This window comes from Olea europaea, chromosome 6 (assembly GCF_002742605.1).
Source record: "Olea europaea var. sylvestris chromosome 6, O_europaea_v1, whole genome shotgun sequence".
Classification (NCBI taxonomy): domain Eukaryota; kingdom Viridiplantae; phylum Streptophyta; class Magnoliopsida; order Lamiales; family Oleaceae; genus Olea; species Olea europaea.
In genome coordinates, this window is record NC_036242.1 from 27,425,379 (window position 1) to 27,450,821 (window position 25,443).

General features: G+C 34.4%; 1 protein-coding gene across 2 annotated transcripts; it reads left to right on the forward strand.

Moving 5' to 3' along the window:
* The first annotated feature begins 686 nt into the window (after positions 1-686).
* Positions 687-20,151, forward strand: LOC111396316 (amino-acid permease BAT1 homolog). Of its 2 annotated transcripts, none has more exons than XM_023022723.1 (8): positions 687-883; positions 1,883-2,143; positions 16,423-16,441; positions 16,548-16,767; positions 18,372-18,553; positions 19,010-19,299; positions 19,378-19,507; positions 19,688-20,151. In XM_023022723.1, exons 1-8 carry the CDS (start codon positions 768-770, stop codon positions 20,033-20,035), a joined length of 1,566 nt encoding a protein of 521 aa, XP_022878491.1. In that variant the 5' UTR covers positions 687-767; the 3' UTR covers positions 20,036-20,151. The 2 variants fall into 2 exon arrangements, with proteins under 2 accessions (XP_022878491.1, XP_022878489.1); XM_023022721.1 differs by lacking the exons at positions 687-883; positions 1,883-2,143 and adding exons at positions 14,664-15,013; positions 15,101-15,361.
* The last annotated feature ends 5,292 nt before the right edge of the window (positions 20,152-25,443 follow it).

Genomic DNA, 25,443 nt, shown 5'->3' on the forward strand with positions numbered 1-25,443 from the left:
CGCATTCTTGAGCCTCCTTATTTGGGCCTTCATCTTGATTTGTTCGATTGGGCTTCGTTCTTTGGGCTATCTGATTTGGGGATCTTCTAATTGGGCTTCACTCCTTGTGCTGTTCGATTTGGGCCGAATTTTTATGTGTCAACAAAATGATAGATTCATTTCAATGTAAAGTGACATGATTCATTTAGTTGAACTTATATTTATATTGAACAAGATAAAAATTTCATGCTACTGACGTAGTAAGAAAACTTTACTTACGATTCTTTACAATAATCATACATTTAGATAACCATACTTAAGATTCTCTTTGCCACATCATCAGTATGAAGTTTTATCTCGTACAATAGGATAGGAGATCAATTCTTATAAATAAAAATATCTGACTCCATACGCTACCTTAAACTCAAGTTCAGTCCTCGTATGAACTCCATTTAAAAAAAAAAAAAAAATTGTATTCTTGAATAGTATTTTGATCCTATTTTAACCACACATTTTCAATAAAATAATATTATATCTAAATCCAAACTTGTTTCTTATTTTTTAACAACAAATTTTCCATCAATACACTATTTATTTATTATTATTATTATTTTATTTTATTTTATTTTATTTTTTTGGGAGGAAAATGGCCGCAATACGCAACCCATCTACCCCTACAAATAACCCCGCGAATCTACGTTCACACATAAATGATAGAGACTATTGAAATTTGACTGTTAGATTTTAGATACATAATTGTGATTGCAGCTGGAAAATTAGTTGAAGCAATGGAGAGTTCTATAATTTTGGCCGATGCTAAGATTCCGTATCTTCGACTGAGCGATTCCGACGATTCTCGCCTGAATCAGCTCGGCTACAAGCAGGAACTCAGACGCAGCCTCTCGTATGTATAATACAATTCATACAGTACTTGGATTAGTTCGCAGTTTTTGAGTTTTATGCCAGTGTTAATTAATTCGTAATTGCTGATTTCCAATTTTAACTATTTTACATTTCCTGTATTTTGAACGTTAAATTTTATTAGCAATTGTTTGAGTTCCATTTATTCCATCAAAATGCATTGTTTAATACTGATTTGACGCGTTTTTTAACCGTACATTTTTCAATAAAATATATTATACGTAAATTTAAAAATTTTTCTTATTTTTTAATCACATATTCTCCATCGTAACATTATTGCAAAATGTAATTTTTTTTAAAAAATGGGCTCAAACAATCCCATAATCAGTGAAGAAACATTTCCCTCTTGTGAATTACAGTTTTAAGATTTTCTGCAAATGGCTAAATAGTTAATATATAAGTGTTACTTTTCGGGTCATTATAGATCTCAAATGCTAATGTAGATTGCACTAACAAATTATCATTGTAACTGTCAATATGAATCCTTTTTCAGTGGATTAAGTTTGGAATTTTGTCCAACCTATGTAAAAGAATAAATATAGACATTATCAAGGTTGCCTAGATGTCAAGATCCTTCTATTTTTTGGAGATGAAATTTGAACTTAATTATCTATTCATTTGACATTAGAGCATATCCAAAGCAAAAATGTGAATGCTTATACATACAAGCGCATATCGGGGGGATGTGGCACACTTTTTGTGCAAACAACTCCATTGGAGATGCTCTTACCATTACGCATATTAGAAGTCTTTCTATTTGTACGTATAAATTGCAATCCCTGCAATGTATTGAAAATGATCTTATATGTATAATCTTGAGACAAAATAAGATGGATTCGGCGAACAAAAGTTATGAGAAATATTGTATAAATTTTTCTTGCCCCTACTTGAAATCGTAATTTATGTAGTCTGAGCTTAAAATTATTAGGAAATTTTGTATTATGTGAAAAGTAATTGAATTGAACTTTTGATGTTTGCACAGGTCCATTGCCAACTTTTCAGTGACCTTTTCAATTATATCGATTCTGACGGGAATAACCACATTATATAATCAGGGCCTCGCTTATGGTGGGCCTGTGACAATGGTGTATGGATGGCCCATTGTAGGCCTACTTACACTCAGTGTGGGCCTGTCAATGGCTGAGATTTGCTCAGCTTACCCAACATCTGGTGGGCTTTATTTCTGGAGTGGCAAGCTCTGTGGAAATGACTGGGGCCCATTTGCATCTTGGCTCACTGGCTGGTAAGTCTTCTCATTTACTTTTCCTGCCTCACCTCAAAATTTAAATAACATTAAGTCCTATTTGTCCATCATTTTGTAAAATTTATTTTTCTTCAAATTCATTTTTTATTATATTTATCATTGGATTTGAATTTTTATCAAATTTTCAAGTTTCAACCAAACATTCATCGACTACTATCAAAATTGACTATAAATCTTAATTTTATAAAAACCAAACAGGAGCTAACTATATTTAAAAATGTTTTTCCTCACGTAGGAAATATTCTTGGACGGTGAAAAGCTAGTACTTTTGAAAATATTAATACGTTGAAATAATTAGACAGTCAACATACATTTTATGAAATTTTATGATGGAAAGTAAATGTTAATACGTTGATTAAATAGACAATCAATATACATTTTATGAAATTTTCTTTCTCAATATAGTATGTTGTTAAAAAGACTAATGTGAATAGTGATATTGGACTAAAGTATTGACGTGGGGTTGGGCCGGTGCTAAATTTCTTTCAAGGGTTTGTCTCCTTGTACGCTGGAATGCAAGGTGTACAAGTAGAAAAATCTCTTTCAAGGGTTGGGTCGGGGCAAATTTGATTTTAGCCCTTTTTTTTTTTTTTTTTTTTAGAAAAATCCTTCTTCCAATTCAATAGTTCTGTCATCCTCCATGTGATATGTCACCCGATATGACTTGATTGGAAATAGCAGGAAATTGGATCTTAACAACCTGTTTGGCTCCCATTATATTAAATTTTATTTTTTTCTCTTATTTTCAATCATACAATCTTCTATAAAATAGTAAATTGAAATTTAAAAAAAAATTATTTCACTCATTTTTACTTCAAAAAATGGGGGGCTAAACAAGGACTTAATATAAGATTCTTTATTATAATATAAATGGTCCACTCAAACAAGTGGATTCACATGTCTACAGTCACGTGATGGATTTTGCGCCTTCTAGCGCGCACACCCAAAAATTGAAGACTTTGGAAATGAGTTGACTTTCTTGAACCTTGAAATGGGTTGACTTTCTTGATATTTATGAGATTCGATTCCATTAATTCCTTTTCTTTAATTAGGCATTGTTGCGTTTAGTAGTATGTCTTGTTCCTAGGTTTCATACTATAATTAATTTTTTAATATTTATAAAATTATATTAATTCAACTAATAACATGTTCGATCTTAACTCTTATAAAGTGACATAATCCAATTTTACGTGTCTTTTCCGTTTCTCTATACTGAGTTCTTCATAAATTTGATTGTTAAAATCACAAGAAGAAAAAGAGAGGCGTTGTCGAGTTTCAATTCTATTTCTTCAGTACGGTAGAAATGACACTATGGTAGAATAATAGATTTAGGTAAAACTTAGGTTAATTTGATTAAGTTGGATTTGGATTAAAAATTAGAAATAGGAAAATTATATTTTTGAGTTTCAACTAAATTAGCTAGTTATTAAATTTATTTTAAAAAATAAAATAATTTGAGTTGTTTAAAATAAATAAATTTAAAAAGTTAGAGAGATTCGGTTCTTGATCTAGAACCGGGAGCCGAATCTAACCCATCGATTCTAAATTCAAATATCTGTTCGGGTATTTAACTTAAAAAGAACCGCTTAATTCAGTTCAGTTTGGTTTGGCTCCGATTCAGAAGTTTTGCTCAATCCTAATTTCTAGTACTCTTGACTTATTTAGTCCGTTTGACAATTATTATTTAAAAATTCTTTTTTTCTATATACTCATTTTCAACTACACATTCATACAATAAAATATTCTTAATTTTCCTTAATTTTTAATGACGCATTCTCAAAAAATTCACTACTAAAAACTTTATTTTTACCAAATAATGGCCATCAAATAGGGTCTTAGTTCTATCTACAAAATGTTAATTGTTATGTGAATTAGTAAACTCGTAAACTTTGGTTCTAGCGTCATGTAGTAGTAGCTTCACATAATCAAGCAGTATTAGATAAAAGTCATGAAACTCATGACTATTGATCCACCTAAATCTCCAAGAACTAAAACTAAACTTAAGATAGGCACAATCGAATTATTGCATCAGAACTTAAACCATCAATTTCGATTCGAGTCAATTCTACCCATACCATAAAAAAATCGTAAGTTGACAATACAAATTATTTTCAATATTTAGCACACCAATTAGCATCCAATATTTAACAGAGCATAAACATCAAATTACATATCTAAAGAACAAATCAAAAGTAGGAACCAATAATAACGAAATACTAAAATTTACAAATGTTAAAAAAATATAAATTGTATACAAGAATAAATTTGATTCCAGAGTCGAATACTCATGATTTTAATTCAAGAACCAAGAACGATCGAGATAATCAATTCTCTATTCTGGTTGCTATTATTATTATCATTATTTTTTAAACCGAACCGAAATCTCTAATTTTAACACGGGGATTTTAGATTCCAATTAAAATCTTCACCTCTTCAAATAATGAGTCTTTGACTTTTTGTTAGTAATAATATTTTCATAGTTAAAGATATATTTATAATTGGGTGTCGCAAATTTAATGTCATACCAATTGTGGTTGCAAGTGGACGGTATATGCGGTCCACCAATCACTATCAGACATAGGTACCCATAATTGTTAGGAATAAATATCTGGCACATTGCACACCTGTACATGTGATCGGATCGAATCGGGTTGAGCCAGGTCGGGTTGGACTATTCTGAATAAAAATAGGAAAATGCTTCTCCGACCGACCCCTTGACAGAACCCCACCAATAGGGGTGGGTCCTGCACCAAAAAAAGGGTCCTCCCCCACCTATTGGTGGGATTTTGTCAGCTTTCTGTTGGTGAAGCATGGTCCATAAAAAAAAAGAAGTTGTTTTGTAGGGCCGCCGGCATATTTTGTATATAATTTCCATGTGCTCATTGCTTAAAAATTTCTTTCAAATGATGTAATTTCAATTTGTCCGGTTGATTTTGAGACAATTGGCAACTGGAATCGATATAGTTCACACTCTCTCCATCCCATTTTATATAAGCTTGCTTTTCTTATTATTATTATTATTATTTTTGTCCCAACTATAGAGTCCTATTTCTTTATTAAAAATGTTTTGTTTTGTTCATTTGCTAATATACACTTATTTAATTTGTCTAATTATAATCATTTTTCACTTAATTTTGAAATTGTATAAATATAAATATGGTCAAACTAGGAAATTTTTTTGCAAAAATTGTTTTTCAATAACATTAAATAAGATTTTTTTATTAATCAACCTATATAAATGAGATGGGGAGAATATCTATTATACCATAAATGTATTATTCTGTTCTTTTTTTGATTTTCTAAATGAATTTCAACCTGTTTTGGTCAAATACTTTGACTAATATAAATTGGTACCACATTTTCAAAATCAAGGGCCTTGTTTGAGCCCCATTTTTAGAAGAGAATGTATTTTGGAATAATAAATTAATAGAGAATGTGTGGTTAAAAAATAAGAATTTTTTTTTGTTTGCATGTAATATTATTTTATTGAAAAATGTATGATTGAAAAAAAAAATAGAGAGAGAGAGAGAAATATATTTATAATATAATGGGGATCAAACAAGACTTGTTTAACTTAATAAAAATGATTCAACCAAGCCATATGTATGGAGAGAAAATGTCAAGCCTTGTACATGAGGACACTTGACAATTTTTTCATTGGATGTTGGCCCAAAAAAAAAAAAAAAAAAAAAGGGAAAAAGGAAAAAAAGGGAAAATGAAAAAGGAAGAAAAAACCACCATATCGCGGCACATGTACATTGCCTAACAGTACAGGGGAATAACTCAAAATGAATTTAACAATTCTCCAAGGCCAAAAGAAAAAGAGAATAGAAGAAAATGTGTTGACCTTCGTACTCAATAGATACAAAGTTTATTTTTATTTTTTATTTTTGTCACTTTTTTATTTATACTACACTTGGCTATTGAATTTTTTCTATCACATCATACTATTTATTAAATGTTGTCGGAAATTCAACTAACGCAATCAAAAGAACAAATAAAATAAGTAGAAAAATAGAAAATAGTAAATGAAGCTAGGTATGCCAATAAAATAAGCAAATCTCCTTAAAACAGATTTCGCCCCCCAATGAAGTGCAAACGGGATTATGAACGTCTGTCTCCCAAGATACAACGTTCCTTCCAAAGTCAATACTGCACAATACCAATCTTGTCGGTCGAACCAATAAAAGATCGTACTTGAACGGAATAACAACAGAAATATAAAAGAATTTTTAGAGCAGAATATGGAGAGAGAAAAATTTAGAAATCAATTGAATTCGTAATTGATTTAGTGTGTCAAAAAACGAATCTGGGGTTCTCTATTTATAGAGATTGAAGTGTTTCATGGAACAAGTGTGTGACATTTCAGGAACTGGTGCACCACTTGGTATGATTCGTGCTAGCCATTAGATCGCACTATTTTCATGATCTGACGGCTCAGATTGAACCATGAAGTAAAGTGTCCATTCATTATGCCTATTCACCAATTTCTGAACAGTCACAGTCATGCGGATGCCACGCGTACATCTAACCACCACGCAGGACGAATGGACGATGCGTACGTGCGCCTCTAAAGCGCCCAATGCGTACTTTGCCACGTGCGTGTGCCGGGACCGGGTCCGGGGAGCGGTGCGAGTGGTGCGAAGCACCACCTAGTGGTGACTAGCCTTTGGCTAGCTAAAGTTAGTCAAATAGTATGTAACTTATTAAATTATATATTATTCACACAACCCACTATATAAACAAAACTATTTTTTTGTAAACTTTCGATGTGGGGCTCCTTTCCATATAAAAAACACTTAAAATGGACTTATCAACATATGGGCCTATATTGGAGACTTTTCCAATTCACCCAAATTAATTGCAATGGCCCACATCGTTAAATATTACATTTAATATTTTAAACCCAAATCAAATTTAATTAATTCCAACAATTCCCCACATGAATGGAATAAGTCGACTCAAATCAAGGAAGACGGAAGAAGAGTACTATCTAAAAGATAACGCATCAAGATAGGTAGCTTTCGCTTTGAACCTTCTTTAGTAAAAATCTATCGAACTCACTTGGCTAATCAGTGAACTCAACGTTTTGAACTGTCAGCCGTTATTACAAGCTCAGACAATAGACCAAACACATTATTTCTCATATCAAACTTGGTTCTATATTGTGTTCATTATTTCGGCCCTGAACTACTTGGGTTTTGCGAGTGCTTTAGAGAATTCGCCTAAGTAAATTCTCATAGAACGGCCAAGTTCGCACTAACATAGGTGATGTACTGTAAAGAGTACCCTACTGTAATTACTTGTACCATTTATAATCATCATTAAAAGCAAAGCTTATCCTTAATACACTTCATAGTCAGCACTTTTTGCATCATAGAAATGGGAAGGAGTTAAACTCCTAAGTACTTCTTATCGAGTCATTCATAATTAGTTTTCCTATTGAACCTAGTCCATGGGATCTCCAGTTGCCAGGTTAGGTTTCCACTAAGATGACTCATTGGGTTTTAGGCTTTAAACTCATTTCCCTCGATGCGCAGTCTATACGCTCTCTAGATAACCCTTTAGTAAACGGATCCGCTAGGTTTTCTTTTGACTTAACAAAATCAATTGATATTGTTCCATTTGAGAGCAACTGCCGAATAGTGTTATGTCTACGACGTATATGTCTCGACTTACCGTTATGCACAAAATTTTCAGCTCTGGCTATTGTGGCTTGGTTATCACAATGAATACAAATAGCCGGTACAGGCTTTGGCCATATAGGAATATCTTCTATGAAATGTCTTAACCATTCTGCTTCTTCTCCTGCTTTGTCTAAAGCAATAAACTCAGATTCCATAGTTGATCGAGCTATACACGTTTGCTTAGAAGATTTCCATGATATAGCGCCACCATCGAGAGTAAATACATAGCCATTGGTAGACTTTGACTCGTCTGTATCTGATATCCAATTGGCATCACTATATCCTTCAATTACTGGAGGATATTTTCCATAATGTAATGAATACTCTCTGGTCCGTTTCAAGTATCCCAAAACTCTAAGTAATGCATCCCAATGTTGATTACTTGGATTACTTGTGTAACGACTCAGCTTACTTACCGAGTAAGCTATATCAGGTCTTGTGCAATTCATCAGGTACATTAAACTACCAATAATTTGGGAATATTCTAACTGCTGTTTCCCATTTCCACTATTCTTGTGAAGAACTATATGTGGAAGAAATGGGTTACTCGTCTCTTTAATATTATGAGTCTTAAATCTCTCAATTATTTTATCAACATACTGGGTTTGAGATAAGACTATTCCATTTGATGTTCTAGATATCTTTATTCCTAGAATCACTTCTGCTTCACCCATGTCTTTTATGTCAAAGTTATTGATAAGCATATTCTTTGTTCTATTGATGACTTCTATATTAGTCCCTAATATAAGCATGTTATCAACATACAAACAGACGAGTACGTATGCCTTTTCGAATTTTTTCGAATATACGCATTTGTCACATCCATTTATGACGAATCCATTCCTAATCATGACACTGTCAAACTTTTCGTGCCATTGTTTAGGAGCTTGCTTCAAACCGTATAAGGACTTAACTAGTTTGCAAACTTTGTTCTCTTGTCCTTTCACTATGAAACCTTCTGGCTGTTCCATATATACTTCTTCGTTTAAATCACCATTCAGGAATGCAGTCTTAACATCCATTTGATATATTTGTAAGTTGTACAAGGCTGCAATAGCAATTAAAACCCGAATAGAAGTAATTCTTGTTACTGGAGAATATGTGTCAAAAAAATCAATTCCTTCTTTCTGACGATATCCTTTTGCAACCAGTCGAGCCTTGTATTTGTCTATTGAACCATCAGATCTTAACTTTCTTTTAAAGATCCATTTGCATCCTATTGGTTTAGTTCCCTTAGGAAGATCAACCAATTGCCAAGTATTATTATTCATAATAGATTCAATTTCACTATTTATAGCTTCCTTCCAAAATACGGATTCTGGACTAGTCACAGCTTCTTTAAATTTTTGGGGCTCTTTCTCAATTACGAAAGAAATAAAGCCTGGACCAAAGGATTTAGCGACCTTTGCTCTTTTACTCCTTCTTGATTCGGGTTCTATATTATTTTCAATAGCATTATCTCGTGTTCTCTTTTGAGTATTCTCACGAATATCTCTTTTATTAGGGAACACATCTTCAAAGAATTCAGCATCTCGAGATTCAAAAATTGTATTGACATGAATGTCACTTATATATCAGATTTATGTACAAGAAATCTGTATGCACTACTATTTATTGCATATCCGATAAAAATGCAATCAATAGTTTTAGGACCTAACTTAATCCTTTTGGGAGGTGGAATAACCACTTTAGCTAGGTATCTCCACACTTTTAAGTATTTATAGGAAGGCATTCTATCTTTTCATAACTCATTAGGTATCGAACCAGTTTTCTTATGGGGAACTCTATTCAAAATAAAGTTAGCAGTTAGCACTGCTTCCCCTCACAAGTTTTGTGGTAATCCAGAACTTATAAGCATAGCATTAACCATGTCTTTTAGAGTTCTATTTTTCCTCTCAGCAATCCCATTTTGCTGCGGAGTATACGGGGTTGTTGTTTGGTGAATAATACCAAACTTAACACATAATTCATCAAACATAGACGAATCATATTCACCACCTCTATCGGATCTTAATACCTTAATTGTTTTTCCAAGTTGATTTTCAACTTCATTTTTGTAAGTAACAAATGCATTCAATACTTCGTCTTTGCTACTTAATAAATAAACTTGACAATATCTACTGTAATCATCTATAAACGTGATAAAATATTTTTTACCACCTCGAGTCTGAACAAATTTTAGATCACAATTATCGTTGTGTATTAAACACAACGGTTCACTACTCCTTTCAATTGTGTTAAAAGATTTTTTAGCAAATTTTGTTTCAACACAAATTTCACATTTATGTTTGTTTTCGGAGTCAAGTTTAGGTATAAGACCTAAACCTACAAGTTTTCTTAAGGAAGCACGATTTACATGTCCTAATCTGCTATGCCATAAATTTGAAGATTCAAGCAAGTAAACAGAAGCATTAGTTTTATTGATAACTTGTGGATACAAATATGTGGATTTTTTGTCCACTACAACATCATTGGCCTTAAATAGACCATCAAGTAAATAACCCTTCCCAACATACATGCCCCCTTAGTAAGTACAAATCTATCAGATTCAAAACTATTTTAAATCCTTTCTTACTAAGAATAATTCCTGAAATCAAATTCTTTCTGATATCTGGGACATGTACAACTTCATTAAGCGTCAGTTCCTTCCCCGATGTGAATTTCAGAATAACCTTTCCGATCCCTTCAATATTGGATGTTGTAGAATTTTCCATGTAAAGACACTCATTATGATTCAAGGTCTTATATTCAGCGAATAGACCCTTATCTGCACAGATGTGACGATTGGCTCCTATGTCCAACCACCAACCCTTGGCATTAGATACCAAATTAACTTCAGAAACAACAGTAGATAGGTTGATGTCTCCAACATCCGTAGAAATTTTATCCACTTCGGTTATATTGGCTTGGGGCGGTTTCTTTTTCTGTGTATCCTTCTTTTTGCTTCGATAGTCTTTAGCCCGATGTCTCGGCTTCCCGCAAGTATAACAGTTGCCTTTGAACCGTTTTGCATTGTTGACTTTTTCTTTGTCCATAGATGAGCCAGAACGCTTCCTTTTCTTGTTTATAGACCCCGAGTCTTCCACCATGTTAGCCTTTGCTTCCATGTTGTGGACATTATTCTTCTTTTCTGCAGCCCGGTTGTCTTCTTCAATGCGAAGTCGAACAATTAGATCCTCCATCGTCATCTCTTTGCGTTTATGTTTGAGATACTTTTTGAAATCTTTCCATAGTGGAGGTAGTTTCTCGATCATACCAGCAATTTGGAAAGATTAACTCAAAGTCATACCTTCAGCTTCAATATCGTGAAGTAGAACTTGTATCTCTTGAACCTGACTCATAACTGTCTTTGAATCAGTCATCTTGAAATCTAGAAATTTGTCGACAATGAATTTCTTCGTTCCGGCATCTTCGATTTTGTATTTTTTGTCAAGAGACTCCCACAGTTCTTTAGCCGTCTTGTAATTACAATACACACTATATAAAGTGTTATATAATCCATTGAGAATGTAATTACGGCATAAGAAATCCGCATGTTTCCATGCTTCAATGGCTAACCGAGTATTTTTATCAGTAGCATTCTCTAATGTTTGTGCAGGACATTCTTCACGCAGAAATTTTACTAAGTTCAATGTTGTCAAATAGAATAGCATCTTCTGTTGCCAAAGTTTGAAATCCGTGCCATTGAACTTTTTCGGTTTCTCATATTGTGAAGTCGGTGACATGACAAATTGATTGGAACCAGAATTTGGCGCAATCACAGCATTGGTATTGCTCCCAACGGTACCAATCGCAGCGATAGTATTATTATCTGATGTACTAGCCATTTTCTGTAAGACCACAATTACAGAAAATAATCAATAATGGAAATGTAGAAAAAATGAGAAAATAAAATATGTCTTAAGATTGTTGTCGAAAATTCGACTAACGCAATCAAAAGAACAAATAAAATAAGTAGAAAAATAGAAAACAGTAAATGAAGCGAGGTATGCCAATAAAATAAGCAAATCTCCTTAAGACAGATTTCGCCCCCCAATGAAGTGCAAACGGGATTATGGACGTCTGTCTCCCAAGATACAACGCTCCTTCCAAAGTCGATACTGCACAATACCAACCTTGTTGGTCGAACCAATGAACGATCGTACTCGAACAGAATAACCACGGAAATATAAGAGAATTTTTAGAGCAGAATATGGAGAGAGAAAAATTTAGAAATCAATTGAATTCGTAATTGATTTGGTGTGTCAAAAAATGAATCTGGAGTTCTCTATTTATAGAGATTGAAGTGTTTCATGGAACAACTGTGTGACATTTCAGGAACTGGTGCACCACTTGATCTGATTCGTCTTAGCCATTGGATCGCACTATTTTCATGATCTGACGACTCAGATTGAACCATGAAGTGAAGTGTCCATTCATCATGCCTATTCACCAATTTCTGAACAGTCACAGTCATACGGATGCCACGCGTACGTCTAACCGCCACGCAGGACAAAGGGACGCGACCTACCACACGTGCGCCACCTAGAATGCCAAATCACCGAGCCTTGCGCTACCACGTCATCGAACCACGAGTCCATTTCCGAAAACTATAAGGCTCCCCAACTCCTCACGACGATGCGTACGTGCGCCTCTAAAGCGCCCAATGTGTACTTTGCGACGTGCTCATGCCGGGACTGGGACCGGGACCGGGACCAGGTCCGAGGAGCAGTGCGAGTGGTGCTTGGTGACTAGCCTTTGGCTAGTTTGCTAGCCTTTGACTAGCTAAAGTTAATCAAGTGGTAGGTAACTTATTAAATTATATATTATTTACACAACTCACTATATAAACAAAACTATTTTCTTCTAAACTTTCGATGTGGGACTCCTTTCCATATAAAAAACACTTAAAATAGGCTTATCAATATATGGACCTATAATGGAAACTTTTTCAATTCTCCCAAATTAATTGCAATGACCCACATCATTAAATATTACATTTAATATTTTAAACCCAAATCAAATTCAATTAATTCCAACATTAAATTCTATCTCGATTAACTTGCTTCACATAGGAAAATTATCAAGAGGCTACGGTGATGTAAGATAATGCATACGGTCAAAACAAATTTCCTTTATTGGTTAAGATCTATCCTCTCATTCTTTTTCTGCTTCCTTTTTCATTTTAGACTTTAAAGACACCGATTCCACATTAAACATTTACATAAAGTCAATTATTAAAAAAAAAAAAAAATCATCTTGATAATGACTACTTAATAAACCACAATTATTTCTCCATTCCAAAAAAGTTAGGTTTCTTCCANAACCATTAAAATTAGTTTTTTTTTTTTTTTTTTTGAATAGAAGAAATGAGTTTTGAAATAGTAATTTTTTAAAGAATGTGTAGTTAAAAAGTATGAAAATTTTTAGATTTACGTGCAGAATATTCTATTGTGAGAATATGCATTGAAAAATATTTTGAGAGAAAAAAAAGGAATTTTTGCTTTAATAATTGTCGAACAGATCTAAATTAGAAAAGGGAGGCAAAGGGCTATTGGCATCAAAAGGTTGGACTTGTTGATCGAAGAAATGATTTCGAGTGGACTATTCCATGTTTTGCACCCCAAAACATATTATATAACATGTTCTTGGGACGACCTGTAACCCAGTTTCTTTTACCTTATATAATCCTTCCTATATTCGAAATGGACTTGCCAGGAACGTGGTGGAAGACGACAAGCCTTTTCTTGTCTTTAGCTTCGCATTCAATGAGGACAACACACCATCTAGCCCAGACAAGTGAAGGAAAGTGACCAGTATGAGAAATGCATGACGTGCACCATCTCCTCTCATTATTTCTTAACTACCATGGGATGAGGGGATCAATGGCTGTCCAAACTTTCAAATTGCACTAGAGAAATCATCTCCTCCTTACTATTACTTTTCTCTGTCTTTCCTTTTCGACATTCGTCTAACTTCAATGTCATAGTTTAATAGTCAACATTCATATAAATATTTTTAAAATTCCCAAAAACTATAAGTTTTCGCCCCTACGTGCACCATCTCCTCTCATTATTTCTTAACTACCATGGGATGAGGGGATCAATGGCTGTCCAAACTTTCAAATTGCACTAGAGAAATCATCTCCTCCTTACTATTACTTTTCTCTGTCTTTCCTTTTCGACATTCGTCTAACTTCAATGTCATAGTTTAATAGTCAACATTCATATAAATATTTTTAAAATTCCCAAAAACTATAAGTTTTCGCCCCCTGTTTGTTGCCCATTGGTTTAAAATTCTTTTCGGTACAAGATTAATTTTAATAACACATTCACACAATAAAATATTTTATATGTACACCAAATTTTTTTCTACTTTTTAACCACGTATTCTACCAAAAATACTATTTAAAGTCCTTTTCTTTTTTTTGGAAATAATAGACACCAAGCAGGTCCTTGTTTATCGTTTAGTTTGACAATTCACGTTGAGACAACCTATGTTTGGTGGACAGCTGGGTTTCTGTCTGGTAAATTTATGTACTTGTTTGGTAGAGATTTTGTTAGTGAATTTTATGACCGTTAGAGATAAAGTAGGTCCTACTGTGAGAGAAGAATTCAAAAATGACGGTAGAAATAGTGAAATAACGATCAAAAAATTAATTTTAATTTATTTAAAATCTGTACCAAACAAAGACAGTAAATGATTTATAATGATTAAAAAAACATTTATTTGTGGAAGTGTTAAAATATTTCAAAATGGGGCCCAATTATGTCCAAATCAATGCTGGAATCGCATGCCGAGCGAGTTTGATGGATTTCTTTGACCATTCGTTAATACATCGAATCAATCAACGCAATTTTTTGGGATTCCACCCAGAACACAGAATATATTCACAGCTCACTATTCGATTGGAGAGGGAGGAGAGGATTTGCTGGTGTGCGATTCATTTCATCATCCACCTCTTTGAACGGTTCATTTGAAGAGGAGGGAGAGATTTGCTGGTGTGCGAATTCATCTCTTCCTCTCGTACGCACGCACAAGAAGAGAAGATGGAGCTCGAAGGAGGAAAGAACGAGAGCGTTCTTCCCTCACATGTTCAAAAACAAATCCATAACTCTGCTGATTCGGGCCATGCACGATTACACGAGCTGGGCTACAAACAAGAACTCAAGCGTGATCTCTCGTAAATGTTCCATCTAAATCTCCACAATTTTGACCACGTTTTTTGGTTAGTTAATTAGTTCTGATGAGCTTTCGGTCAAAATGGCAGGGTGTTATCGAACTTTGCCTTTTCATTTTCGATAATATCAGTGCTCACTGGGGTGACTACACTGTACAATACGGGATTGACTTTTGGCGGGCCGGTTTCCATGGTCTATGGATGGCTTCTTGCGGGATGTTTCACCATGGTTGTTGGACTGTCCATGGCTGAAATATGCTCTTCATATCCTACTTCTGGGGGACTCTATTATTGGAGTGCGAAGCTCGCTGGTCCAGGCTGGGCACCCTTTGCCTCATGGATCACTGGATGGTAAATTTAGTAATTTTGTTTTGGTGGTCAAAATCCACAGGCAATTGAAAACGGCGTCCAATAATTGAAAAACTTTATATTCTGCACCTAGTGCCCTGAATTCTGATCATTTTTTCGTGCGTGTGAAATTTATATGTAGTTTGACTGAACCTCGAGTGTAAAATGGGTTTTTATTTTCTTGGAACCTTGCAACATTTGTAGTGGTGAATCCATATTGCAATTCGTGTACTAAACGTTCAATTTAAAATGGAAACTTGGCGATAAAAATTGGAGTGCAGAGAAAACTTTGTTGCAATAACAGTTCAAGACTTTAGAAGTTCTACAAGACTCTAGGTGGTGTTGCTCAAGCTTGGTTTAATTTCTATCCAACTGAGAAGTGTATGTTTATGCCCTTCACGATCGCATCCTTGGTGGGAGAACAGCCTGAAAGAAATTCTTCTAATATTATTGTCATAAAATTTTTTTAATTAGGACTAAATGTATATATTCCTATAAATTGTACAAAATGGCACCTTTCCTTGGGTGTGTAGGAGTACTCAACATGTATTTGGGAATATATTTTGCTAGAAGTTCTAGCTGATCCCTCCAAATACACTCTTCAAGATTATGCATCTTTGAAGTCATGTGTACAGAACAAAAAGATGGTCTCTTTTCTAATGAGAGTTGTTACATACCCGAGAAAATCATTGATATAATGCTCAAGTTTGAGATTCTCAATGTTGACTTATATTATGAATCTATGATTGGATAGATTGTTGTTACGTCCTACTTTCGTATCATAAATAACTCTCCTGGCATTTGGAGATACCCCTTAAAATCCAAAATTATATATGTTGCTTTCTCTAATTGTTATGAGCCTTAAAAATTAAAATATGCTATTGCAAAGTCAACTGCTCCACTATCTTATGCTGCCTGTTTGATGTGCAACACTTTTCAGTTATGTTTTAGAATTCTATATACACTAACCAGTTCAATGCCAATGGTACCTGTGCTATACTTTGCTATTTCTTTGCTTAATAGCTGATACTGAGTGGATTTTATTTCTATTTATTTGCTTGCAGGTTTAATATTGTTGGCCAGGTATCTAACACCCTGTTTTGCATTTTAAAGTTCTTCACTAACATTCTTCTTTCTAAGATGCCACCCAATTAAAAGCTAATCACTTCATAGAAAATTTCTTCTGCAGTGGGCTGTTACAACAAGTGTAGATTTTTCACTAGCACAGTTGATTCAGGTGATAATTCTACTTAGCACAGGTGGAAAGACTGGAGGTGGATATGAAGCCTCGAAATATGTAGTTATTGCATTGCATGGTGGAATTCTGCTATTACATGCTCTCTTGAACAGTCTTTCTATCTCGCTGGTATCCTTCTTCGGACAGCTTGCTGCTGCCTGGAATGTATTAGGTACTAAGAATTTCTTACTTTTATTAAATATTAATGTAAAACTGCCATTGGTTCCCAGCCTATTGTATTTGATAGCAACATCCTCAACTTTTCAGTTTTGTAGCACCATTGGTCCTCCATGGATTGCTACCATCAATTTGGCTGTTAACCATCATGTACACTGCACATGATCTATAAAGTTCAGTTGAAATGACACTTGTTTATTTTTCTCTCATTGTTTTCTGTGGTCTACACCATGAATTTATTTGAACCTTGCACATGAAGCCACTAGTGCAACATCCCTTGGATAAGCTTCACTACTAAATGGTCTTTAAGGGACATAAGGCCATAACCTTGGGCAACATATGCCCTTAGCCTACTCTATAGATTCAGATAAATATCCATGTTATGGATTAAAATAATGGCTTGAATTTTTTCTACCTTTTTTGGGTGGGGGGTGGGGATTGAAGAAGGTAAATATTTTTCTTTTTTCATTAAGTTTTTATCTGCCCTCATTTGTTGGAAATTTTAGAGGCAGAAACTCAATCTTGAACATCTCTCACTCTTGTCCAGTAATGTACCGCTTTTCAGATGCAAATAGATCTCTCCATTTGATTCCTGTATATCATCACCATCACATGCATTTATGACTGAATTTATGAAAAGGCCAAGAATTTCATTATTATCTTTACCAACTTTGGTACTGAACACATGCCTTTATATATCCTACAATGCTACTCATATTCCCAATTGTGTGATTGTTTTAAGGAAACTACACATGCCAGTATCTGGAAATAGGGTTACTTGCAAGGTCAAGATTCTGACTATTTGCAAGGCGGACTTGGTCTTTGGTGGGGCCCTGGGGTTAACTCAGGACAAAAGCATAGAATTCATCAGCATAAATGCATAGGTAGGTGAAGGTGGCAGGGGGGGATAGAGGTGTTTTGATGTTCTTCATTTTTCCTTTTCTTTAATTGAGAGTGTAACGAGTTTACCCCCTCAAAAGCTGAAAATGCAAGGTGCGTGTGCAGTGACGGATCTAGGTGGTGGCGACCAAGGGCGGCCGCCCTAGCTAGATTCACCAGAACCGCCTGGAGCCTTTTTTTTTTTTTTTTTTTTTTTTTTGGATTAATTTGAACAAAATAATTGTTAAAATTTAAACTTTAGGCCTTATTTGATTCCTATTTTTTTTTTTCAAAATGCATTTCTTTTATCTCTTTTTTTCAATTACATATTTATCAAAAAAAATATTGCATGCAGATTCAAAAAAAAATTTTTTTTAGCCACACATTATCCAAAAAAACACTTTTACAATTTTTTTTTTTTTTTTTTGGGCAAAAAATTAGTATCAAACGAACTTTTAATATTTTATTGCGATCGACGGTAGACAGTCAACGGCTGCCCGTACTGACTCAAACTCCTAGATTCGTCTCTGTAATAGTTAATACTAATCAAAATAGGTATTGGGCACTAATGCTACTACAAAACTGAGATTGGGGATGATGCTGCCAAGAAAATAGGTTTGGGACCAAGTTACAACAATATATTAGGGACCAATGCCGCAACGTTTCCAAATACTAAAGAGCAATGTCTCCTTCTGTCTCTGAATGTTTCCACAATTGCAGGGGTCTTTGTTCTTATGATCCTCATTCCCTCAGTTGCAACGGAAAGAGCCAGTGCCAAGTTTGTTTTTACTCACTTCAACACGGATAATGATGTAGGAATTAACAGCAGAATTTACATATTTGTTCTGGGACTTCTCTTGAGTCAGTATACCATAACAGGATATGATGCATCTGCCCATATGGTGAGTTCTGTTGCTTACCTTACTTATTAATCATATATTATCTTCTGTTGCTTAGCTTGCTTAATCATACATTATCAATAATTTTGGTTGGCTGTTGAATTGTGTAATGGTGCAGTCTGGCGTATTTTAATCTAGTCTTTGGTGTACTATGCCTTCTAGGATTACCTTACTTAATAATCATACATTATCTTCTGTTGCTTAGCTTGCTTACTGAATCATACATTATCAATAATTTTGGTTGGGTGTTGGACTGTGTAAGGTTGCTGTATAGTGTATTGTAAGCTAGTTTTTGGTGTACTATGCCTTTTAGGACTACATGACTCTAGGCATCCAGATGATGATTAGCATTTCCTCTTATAATTCGTACTATAATTGCTGAAAATGGAACACAAGATGATTTCTGCATCTCAAACTTACTAAATTGCAACCAAATTTTCTGGCTTTGGCTGCTTTCAGACAGAGGAAACCAAGAATGCAGATGAGAATGGACCGAAAGGAATAATAAGTTCCATTGGCATATCTATAATTATTGGATGGGGTTATATACTTGGTATCACCTTTGCAGTAACTGACATCCCACATCTTTTGAACCCGGACAATGATTCTGGTGGTTATGCCATTGCTGAAATATTCTACCAAGCTTTCAAGAGTAGATATGGCCATGGTGTTGGTGGAATTATTTGCTTGGGTATAGTAGCTGTCGCCATATTTTTCTGTGGCATGAGTTCAATTACCAGCAACTCCAGGTAAACAATCTTCTCCTCTTGGATCTGCTCAAACCTGAAGTTCATAGAATAGCAACTTACAATGGAAATCATTTTCAGGATGGCTTATGCATTCTCAAGAGATGGTGCCATGCCATTATCATCATTTTGGCACAAAGTTAACAAGCAAGAGGTCCCCATAAATGCAGTCTGGTTATCAGCTTTTATGGCATTTTGCATGGCCTTAACGGTATGGACTTTCCCTTTTTAACATTCTTATGATAATTCATTACTTTACGGTTATCTACCTGCTGCTAAAAAAAATGGCAGATTTGATGTTCATATTTTTGGCATTCTAGTAATCTTTCTACCAGACGAATGATTTATTTCTTCCTCCAAATGCTAATAGCACGTCCCATTATATTTTCAGTCACTTGGAAGCATAGTAGCATTTGAAGCAATGGTATCAATAGCAACCATTGGACTTTACATAGCTTATGCAATGCCAATCTTTTTTAGAGTGACTTTGGCTCGAAAATCTTTCAATCCTGGGCCTTTTAACTTGGGGCGGTTTGGAGTCCTTGTCGGTTGGATTGCAGTCCTCTGGGTGGTAACAATTTCAGTTCTCTTCTCCTTGCCAGTTGCCTATCCCATTACTGAGGAAACTCTCAATTATACTCCTGTTGCTGTTGGTGGCCTACTCATTCTTACTGTTTCATCTTGGATCCTCAGTGCTAGATATTGGTTTAAAGGTCCTATTAAAAACATAGATAGCTAAAGGCATGCATTAATTTTCAGGTTTATTGTATTTTATGAACAATAAAGCATATATTTTTGTGCTTTGATAACCATGGATAGTTCTTTACGATATTTAGCAACATTGCAACTCCGTCACTGAACTTTCTTATGCTAGGTTACTCTAATACACTAACCCAAATGATCACTGAAGACGGGAGCCTGAACTGCTGCTAATAAGTGGATAACAAGATTGGTACTAGACTGTGTCCAAATAATTAGACGGAAACCTGTGTGCACCAAATAATATAATTTTTTAAATTCCTTGAAATAATATGTTCTATTGTTAAGGATATGGAGAAAATGTTTCCAAAAGATGCACCTTCTTTTGAATATCAACAAGATCATTCTGATGAAAGTAGCAAAAAAGCAAGGTGTGAAAACAGCTATACTAACTTAGATCCTGTTTTACATGATAACATTCAATCCAAATTCAATCTGCTACAGTTATGGTAAACTGTAATGTTTATCTTACTAATGATTTTGACACAAAATTTTGCCATTATTTGACATAGAAAATTTCGGACTTGTATACCAAAATCAAGTGCTGCTGAAAATCATGTTCAGTTTAAATAGCAGTGAATAGAGATACAGGAATCTGCATGAAGGAACACTGCACCTGTGCTGAACAGTTAACTCCCCTGCTTTCATGATTTCCATTCAGTTGAACAGTGAATTCTCCTGCACTCTGTTTTTCTGAGAAACTTTTCGCTATATATTCTGGCTTTTCTTGTTATTTGAAAGGTAAGATGGAGGAGCCATTTCTGGCTTTGGATCCAACTTTTGGTTGACCTTTGTCAAGCCTTTTGTAAATTTGTCTACTTTAGGTGAATCCTCGGAAGAATTAGGCCCCTTTGTGATTGTTTTTTCTTGAATCTGGATCTCAAAAAACATGGGAACCTTCCAACTTTAGACTCCGATATAGCTGTTGAAGGAAAGCAGCTAACACTTCTGAAGAACAGTGCGTAATTTCTTGGACATATGGAATGGAATCCCCAATCCTGTCTTCAAACTGCTGAGGTTGTTTTCCTCTTCCATCTGTTTTCAGGGCTACATCATCTGGAGATGTATCACTTCTCTCATTGAATATACGAGTACAGCAATTGTTTTGGGCATGAAAGGAACACATATTTGGCTCATGTTTATAAATTATTTGTAAATATTAAGTCACTTTTTATTCATATATTTCAAGAAAAGTCACAAATCCTAACCACTTTTAACCATTCATTTATATCCATTAATAATTTAAATCGTTTACACACTTTTCAAACACCAATAAGTAATATTATTGAGCTCCACCAATATTTTTCTCCGATCTATGTGACAGTTTGATCACTATTACATAATCTCATGAAGTTATAATGTATTTTTTTTAATCTATGTACGACATAGCAATTTCCCCACTACCGTATATATTGATATTAAACATTAGTGAGACTAAATAATATTATACAATTTAAATAGAGTCATTCTATCCTCATCTACCGGAAAAAAGACATCATAAGCCTTTGCTTGGAATTCATTATATTTTGCTAAATCCTCTTTTTATTTTTTATTTTTTTTCCCAACATATTGATGATGTATGAGAGGATATTATTTGTGGGCAGGGGCAGATCCAGCTAGTGGCGAGCTAGGGCGGTCGCCTTAGCTGGATCCGCCAGAATCTTCAGACCGTCGAGCACTGGTGGCTGAGTTGCAGGCATTGCAGGATGGAGACGGAGGACAGCCAGTAGGAGGAAATTTGGAGAAGAAAGGAATGGCTCCTGGGCTGGCCCCTTTCTTTAAATTGTTGTCTTGTTAGGCTGATTTTCTTCACAATGGGTCTGTTTTTGTTAAAAAAATCCTAGGCCCAATTCAATTGCCCATTGTCTTGGTTCATTATACTTTCAATTTCCCACAAATTCAACCCCTACTTTCCCCCAAATCGTGAGTTCATGATTGTGATTGAGTCTATTTAGATGATGGCTTTCATGATTTTGGATAATTTAATTTACTTTTGAGTAGATATTTGGGCTGGCAGAGAAAGAGATGGAATACGGTGTGGATTTGTTCAACCAGTAGGTGAACCTTGCCTTTTGCCCTTGCATATAATTCTTATTAACATTAATGTTCCATCTTTCTGTTGAAAATATTTATTTATTTATTTATTTATTATTATTTTTTTTTTTTTTGCGGTTTAATGTTAATACAGAGCTTGAATCAACTTGGTATTTAGACACACTAGAATTATGTTTTTTCTGAGCTGAATTGAAAGTTATGTTAAGAATTTCTTCCCAGCTTATTTTAACTTGGATGTTGCTTGTTAATGGCATGTTATCTGAGGAATTCATAATGAAACAATAGATTTAATTACGATCGCTAATTGTCGACGATTTTAGTGCATTTACATATAAAATCATATAAAATATAATTTTTACATTTTAGTGCATTTACATATATATTGAATAATTTTTAATATTATTTAATCAAATTTTAATAAAGGATTGGGCTATTACGATCGTTGATTGTCGACGGTCAATAGTCAATGGTCAAGTTCAACCCCCGCCCTAGCTGAACGTGGAGGTTGGATTCGTCCCTGTCGGTTAGTATGTCCAATTTAGTTCTGTTCATTTGTTTCTTCTTTTTGGCAAAGTTTCAGTGAATGTTTTACATTTTAACGTAAAATTGTTGTATTTGAATATTTTTTGGGTTGGTGGAAACCCTCCGCAAAAGGCCACATTGCTTGCATGATTCTGGGAAAACGAAGAAATATGTAGGAACACTTAGAGAAAAATATTAAACCTATATGATATGATGTTTAGGAGAGTCAATTGGTGTTCCGTTTATAGGAAATTGGATGAGGCGTCAGAGCAACGAATATAGGAAGTCATAGAATAGTTCATTTAGGATTTCACTGGTTGACAATGTAGAGAAAGGTAACTCGTGATATGGAACAATGCACTGAAATTTTTATGTTTGGAATTAAAACAAGAAAGATAATACCATTGGTTGAGTTTAAAATAGCTTATGATTTGGTGTCAATGAATGTACATTCTGGAAAGGGAGGCTCTCATTTATTAACTTCCATAAACAAACTAAAGTTTAGTTAGATCAATTTTGCCTTTACTCAGAAGCTAGATAGGTTATTGTGCAAGATTGAAGATTCTCACATAGGTTGGTGACACAGTGTCGGTATTACCATACAGTACTATAGATGTTCGAGACCATAGTACAAGAAGTGGGTACATGCTAGGTGAACTAGGAGTGTCTTTTGAGGATAGAATTTCGGTAAAAGTAGAAGTATAGGTTGATAATAGATATAGCAACCTAAACCAATTACATAAAAGATGAAACTCGAAGATTATTGTCTCATAGTGATGAGATCGTAGAAGAATAAAGCAGCATTAGTCGAGTTATGAGCACTACATGTTTTCAATTCTTTGATGCCCATGTTACTGAAATAGGACTCTGGACCCTATTAAAACTCCTTCCACTCTTCACCCATGTCAAACGTCCTTGAGAATCTCCTTGAATCCTTCTTCAGCTTCCAAGTTCAACCTTCAAGGCTTCAACCCTAGGTATCTCTAATGTCTCTCTCGACTCTCGGCTCTCATAATACAAATGTATACTATACACTATACATATATATTATATACTGATATAGTCTACTGTCTACGCTTCGACAGCTCGACTGGAGTCACTGGAGTCTGGACATCTCCTATTCTCCTTCCGCTTCCGAGTTCAACGGCGTAGCCCTAGCGGTTGAGGTAAGACACTAAGACCGTAAGACTCAAATCACTCAATCACCATGTTCATCAGTTCATGTAATCACTAATCACGTGTATTTATTTACATTTTTTGTATGTATATCAGACTATCTCACATTCTCACTATCAGTATATGTATATAGATAGAATCTGTTTGTATTGACTATTGAGTGTATTTATTTGCTATGATTTATTTACATTTTTTGTGTGTATTTATTTACTATGATTTATATAACTGTTATTCTTGTTATGGAAAGTATTAATGTATTATATAACTATGCTGGGATGGCTTCATAGCAAGTCTTAAACTAATTTAAACCTGCAGATTGTCGTGATGAGCATTCCGCAGTATAGCTGAGTTCTTTTAAGTTATATAACTCCTCCAAGGATAGGTGCAAAAATCAGATTTTAATTGAAAGAAGACATCTACTTCTTAATGCTTGGTGACTTGTCATCTTAATATCCAATTCCTTTAACCTTAAGGCCTCCATCAAGTCTCCTAACCCCTTAGTACTTCATACAGGATAGATAGATATATATCTTATAAGTCACATATGTCTCCAAATATAATAAGGGAAAAGTCAAATTTTGCTGCATCAAGCAACATCCTGCTTTAACACACACCATGCTTGTTAACTTGGTTGTGTGCAATATCTTCTTAAATCTTTAAGCTAGGATATGGCCCTAACCGTTTAAGACTCTTTATATACCTCCTAATATCTAACCTTCAAGTTATCCCCAAGTGAAAGAGAAAGCAAATGAAACAAAGAGAAGTAGAAACAAGAAGCTGAAAACTAAATTTATAGGTCAGTTTTTTAGTTCATGGTTTTGAAGGTTGTTTTCATTGTTTTTGAAGGTGTTACAATCTCTTAAGAATTTGAAATTGCTTGATATTATGTTTCAAGTTTGTTTGGGATGTTATTATGGCAAAAGAGAGAAAATTAGTAGAGGTATATTGAGTGAAATAACTGAGAACGGGAATTGCATAGTTGCTAGATTTTGCCTATTCAATCTTTGATTTTGGATAATTCTTTGAGTATAACTTTTAGTTATTAATATGAATGCTTTTATATTTGTGTTAGAAGTATATAAATGATCATAATAAAAATGCACGATTTGGTGTTAAATAAAAGGGATTGATTTTCAGGTTGTAAATAAATTACTTGTGATTTAATAACATATTTACGTGCGAGTATTATATAAGTGTGGTAAAAGTTTGGGAATTGCGATATGAGATCAAGGGTACAGAAAGTAAGTTGGAACAATAGAAATTGAAAAACAGATTCTGTCCATCTTCAAATTTCATAAAGTTCCACCTTCACTCAACACTTATCACCCTAAAGATAGAAAATTTTGATTTGAATATGCGCTATGACATTAATGATCCAGTTAAATGATGTCTATATTCGTAGAACTTGGAAAATAATGGTAATTATACAGTCGGTTACTTGTAGTGTTAATCTAAAATATTTTGCCATCTAAGGTCTTTTTATGAATAAAATATTTTTGTACCTATCCTTGGAGGAGTTATTTCTCATCCTCCCTTCTTTCCTGCACTCTCTCATCCTCATCCTTCCTTATTAATGTATTTATCTTACTTAGGGGTGCGTTTGATGTGAAATTTTTGTTTCAGGGTCGGGAGTTG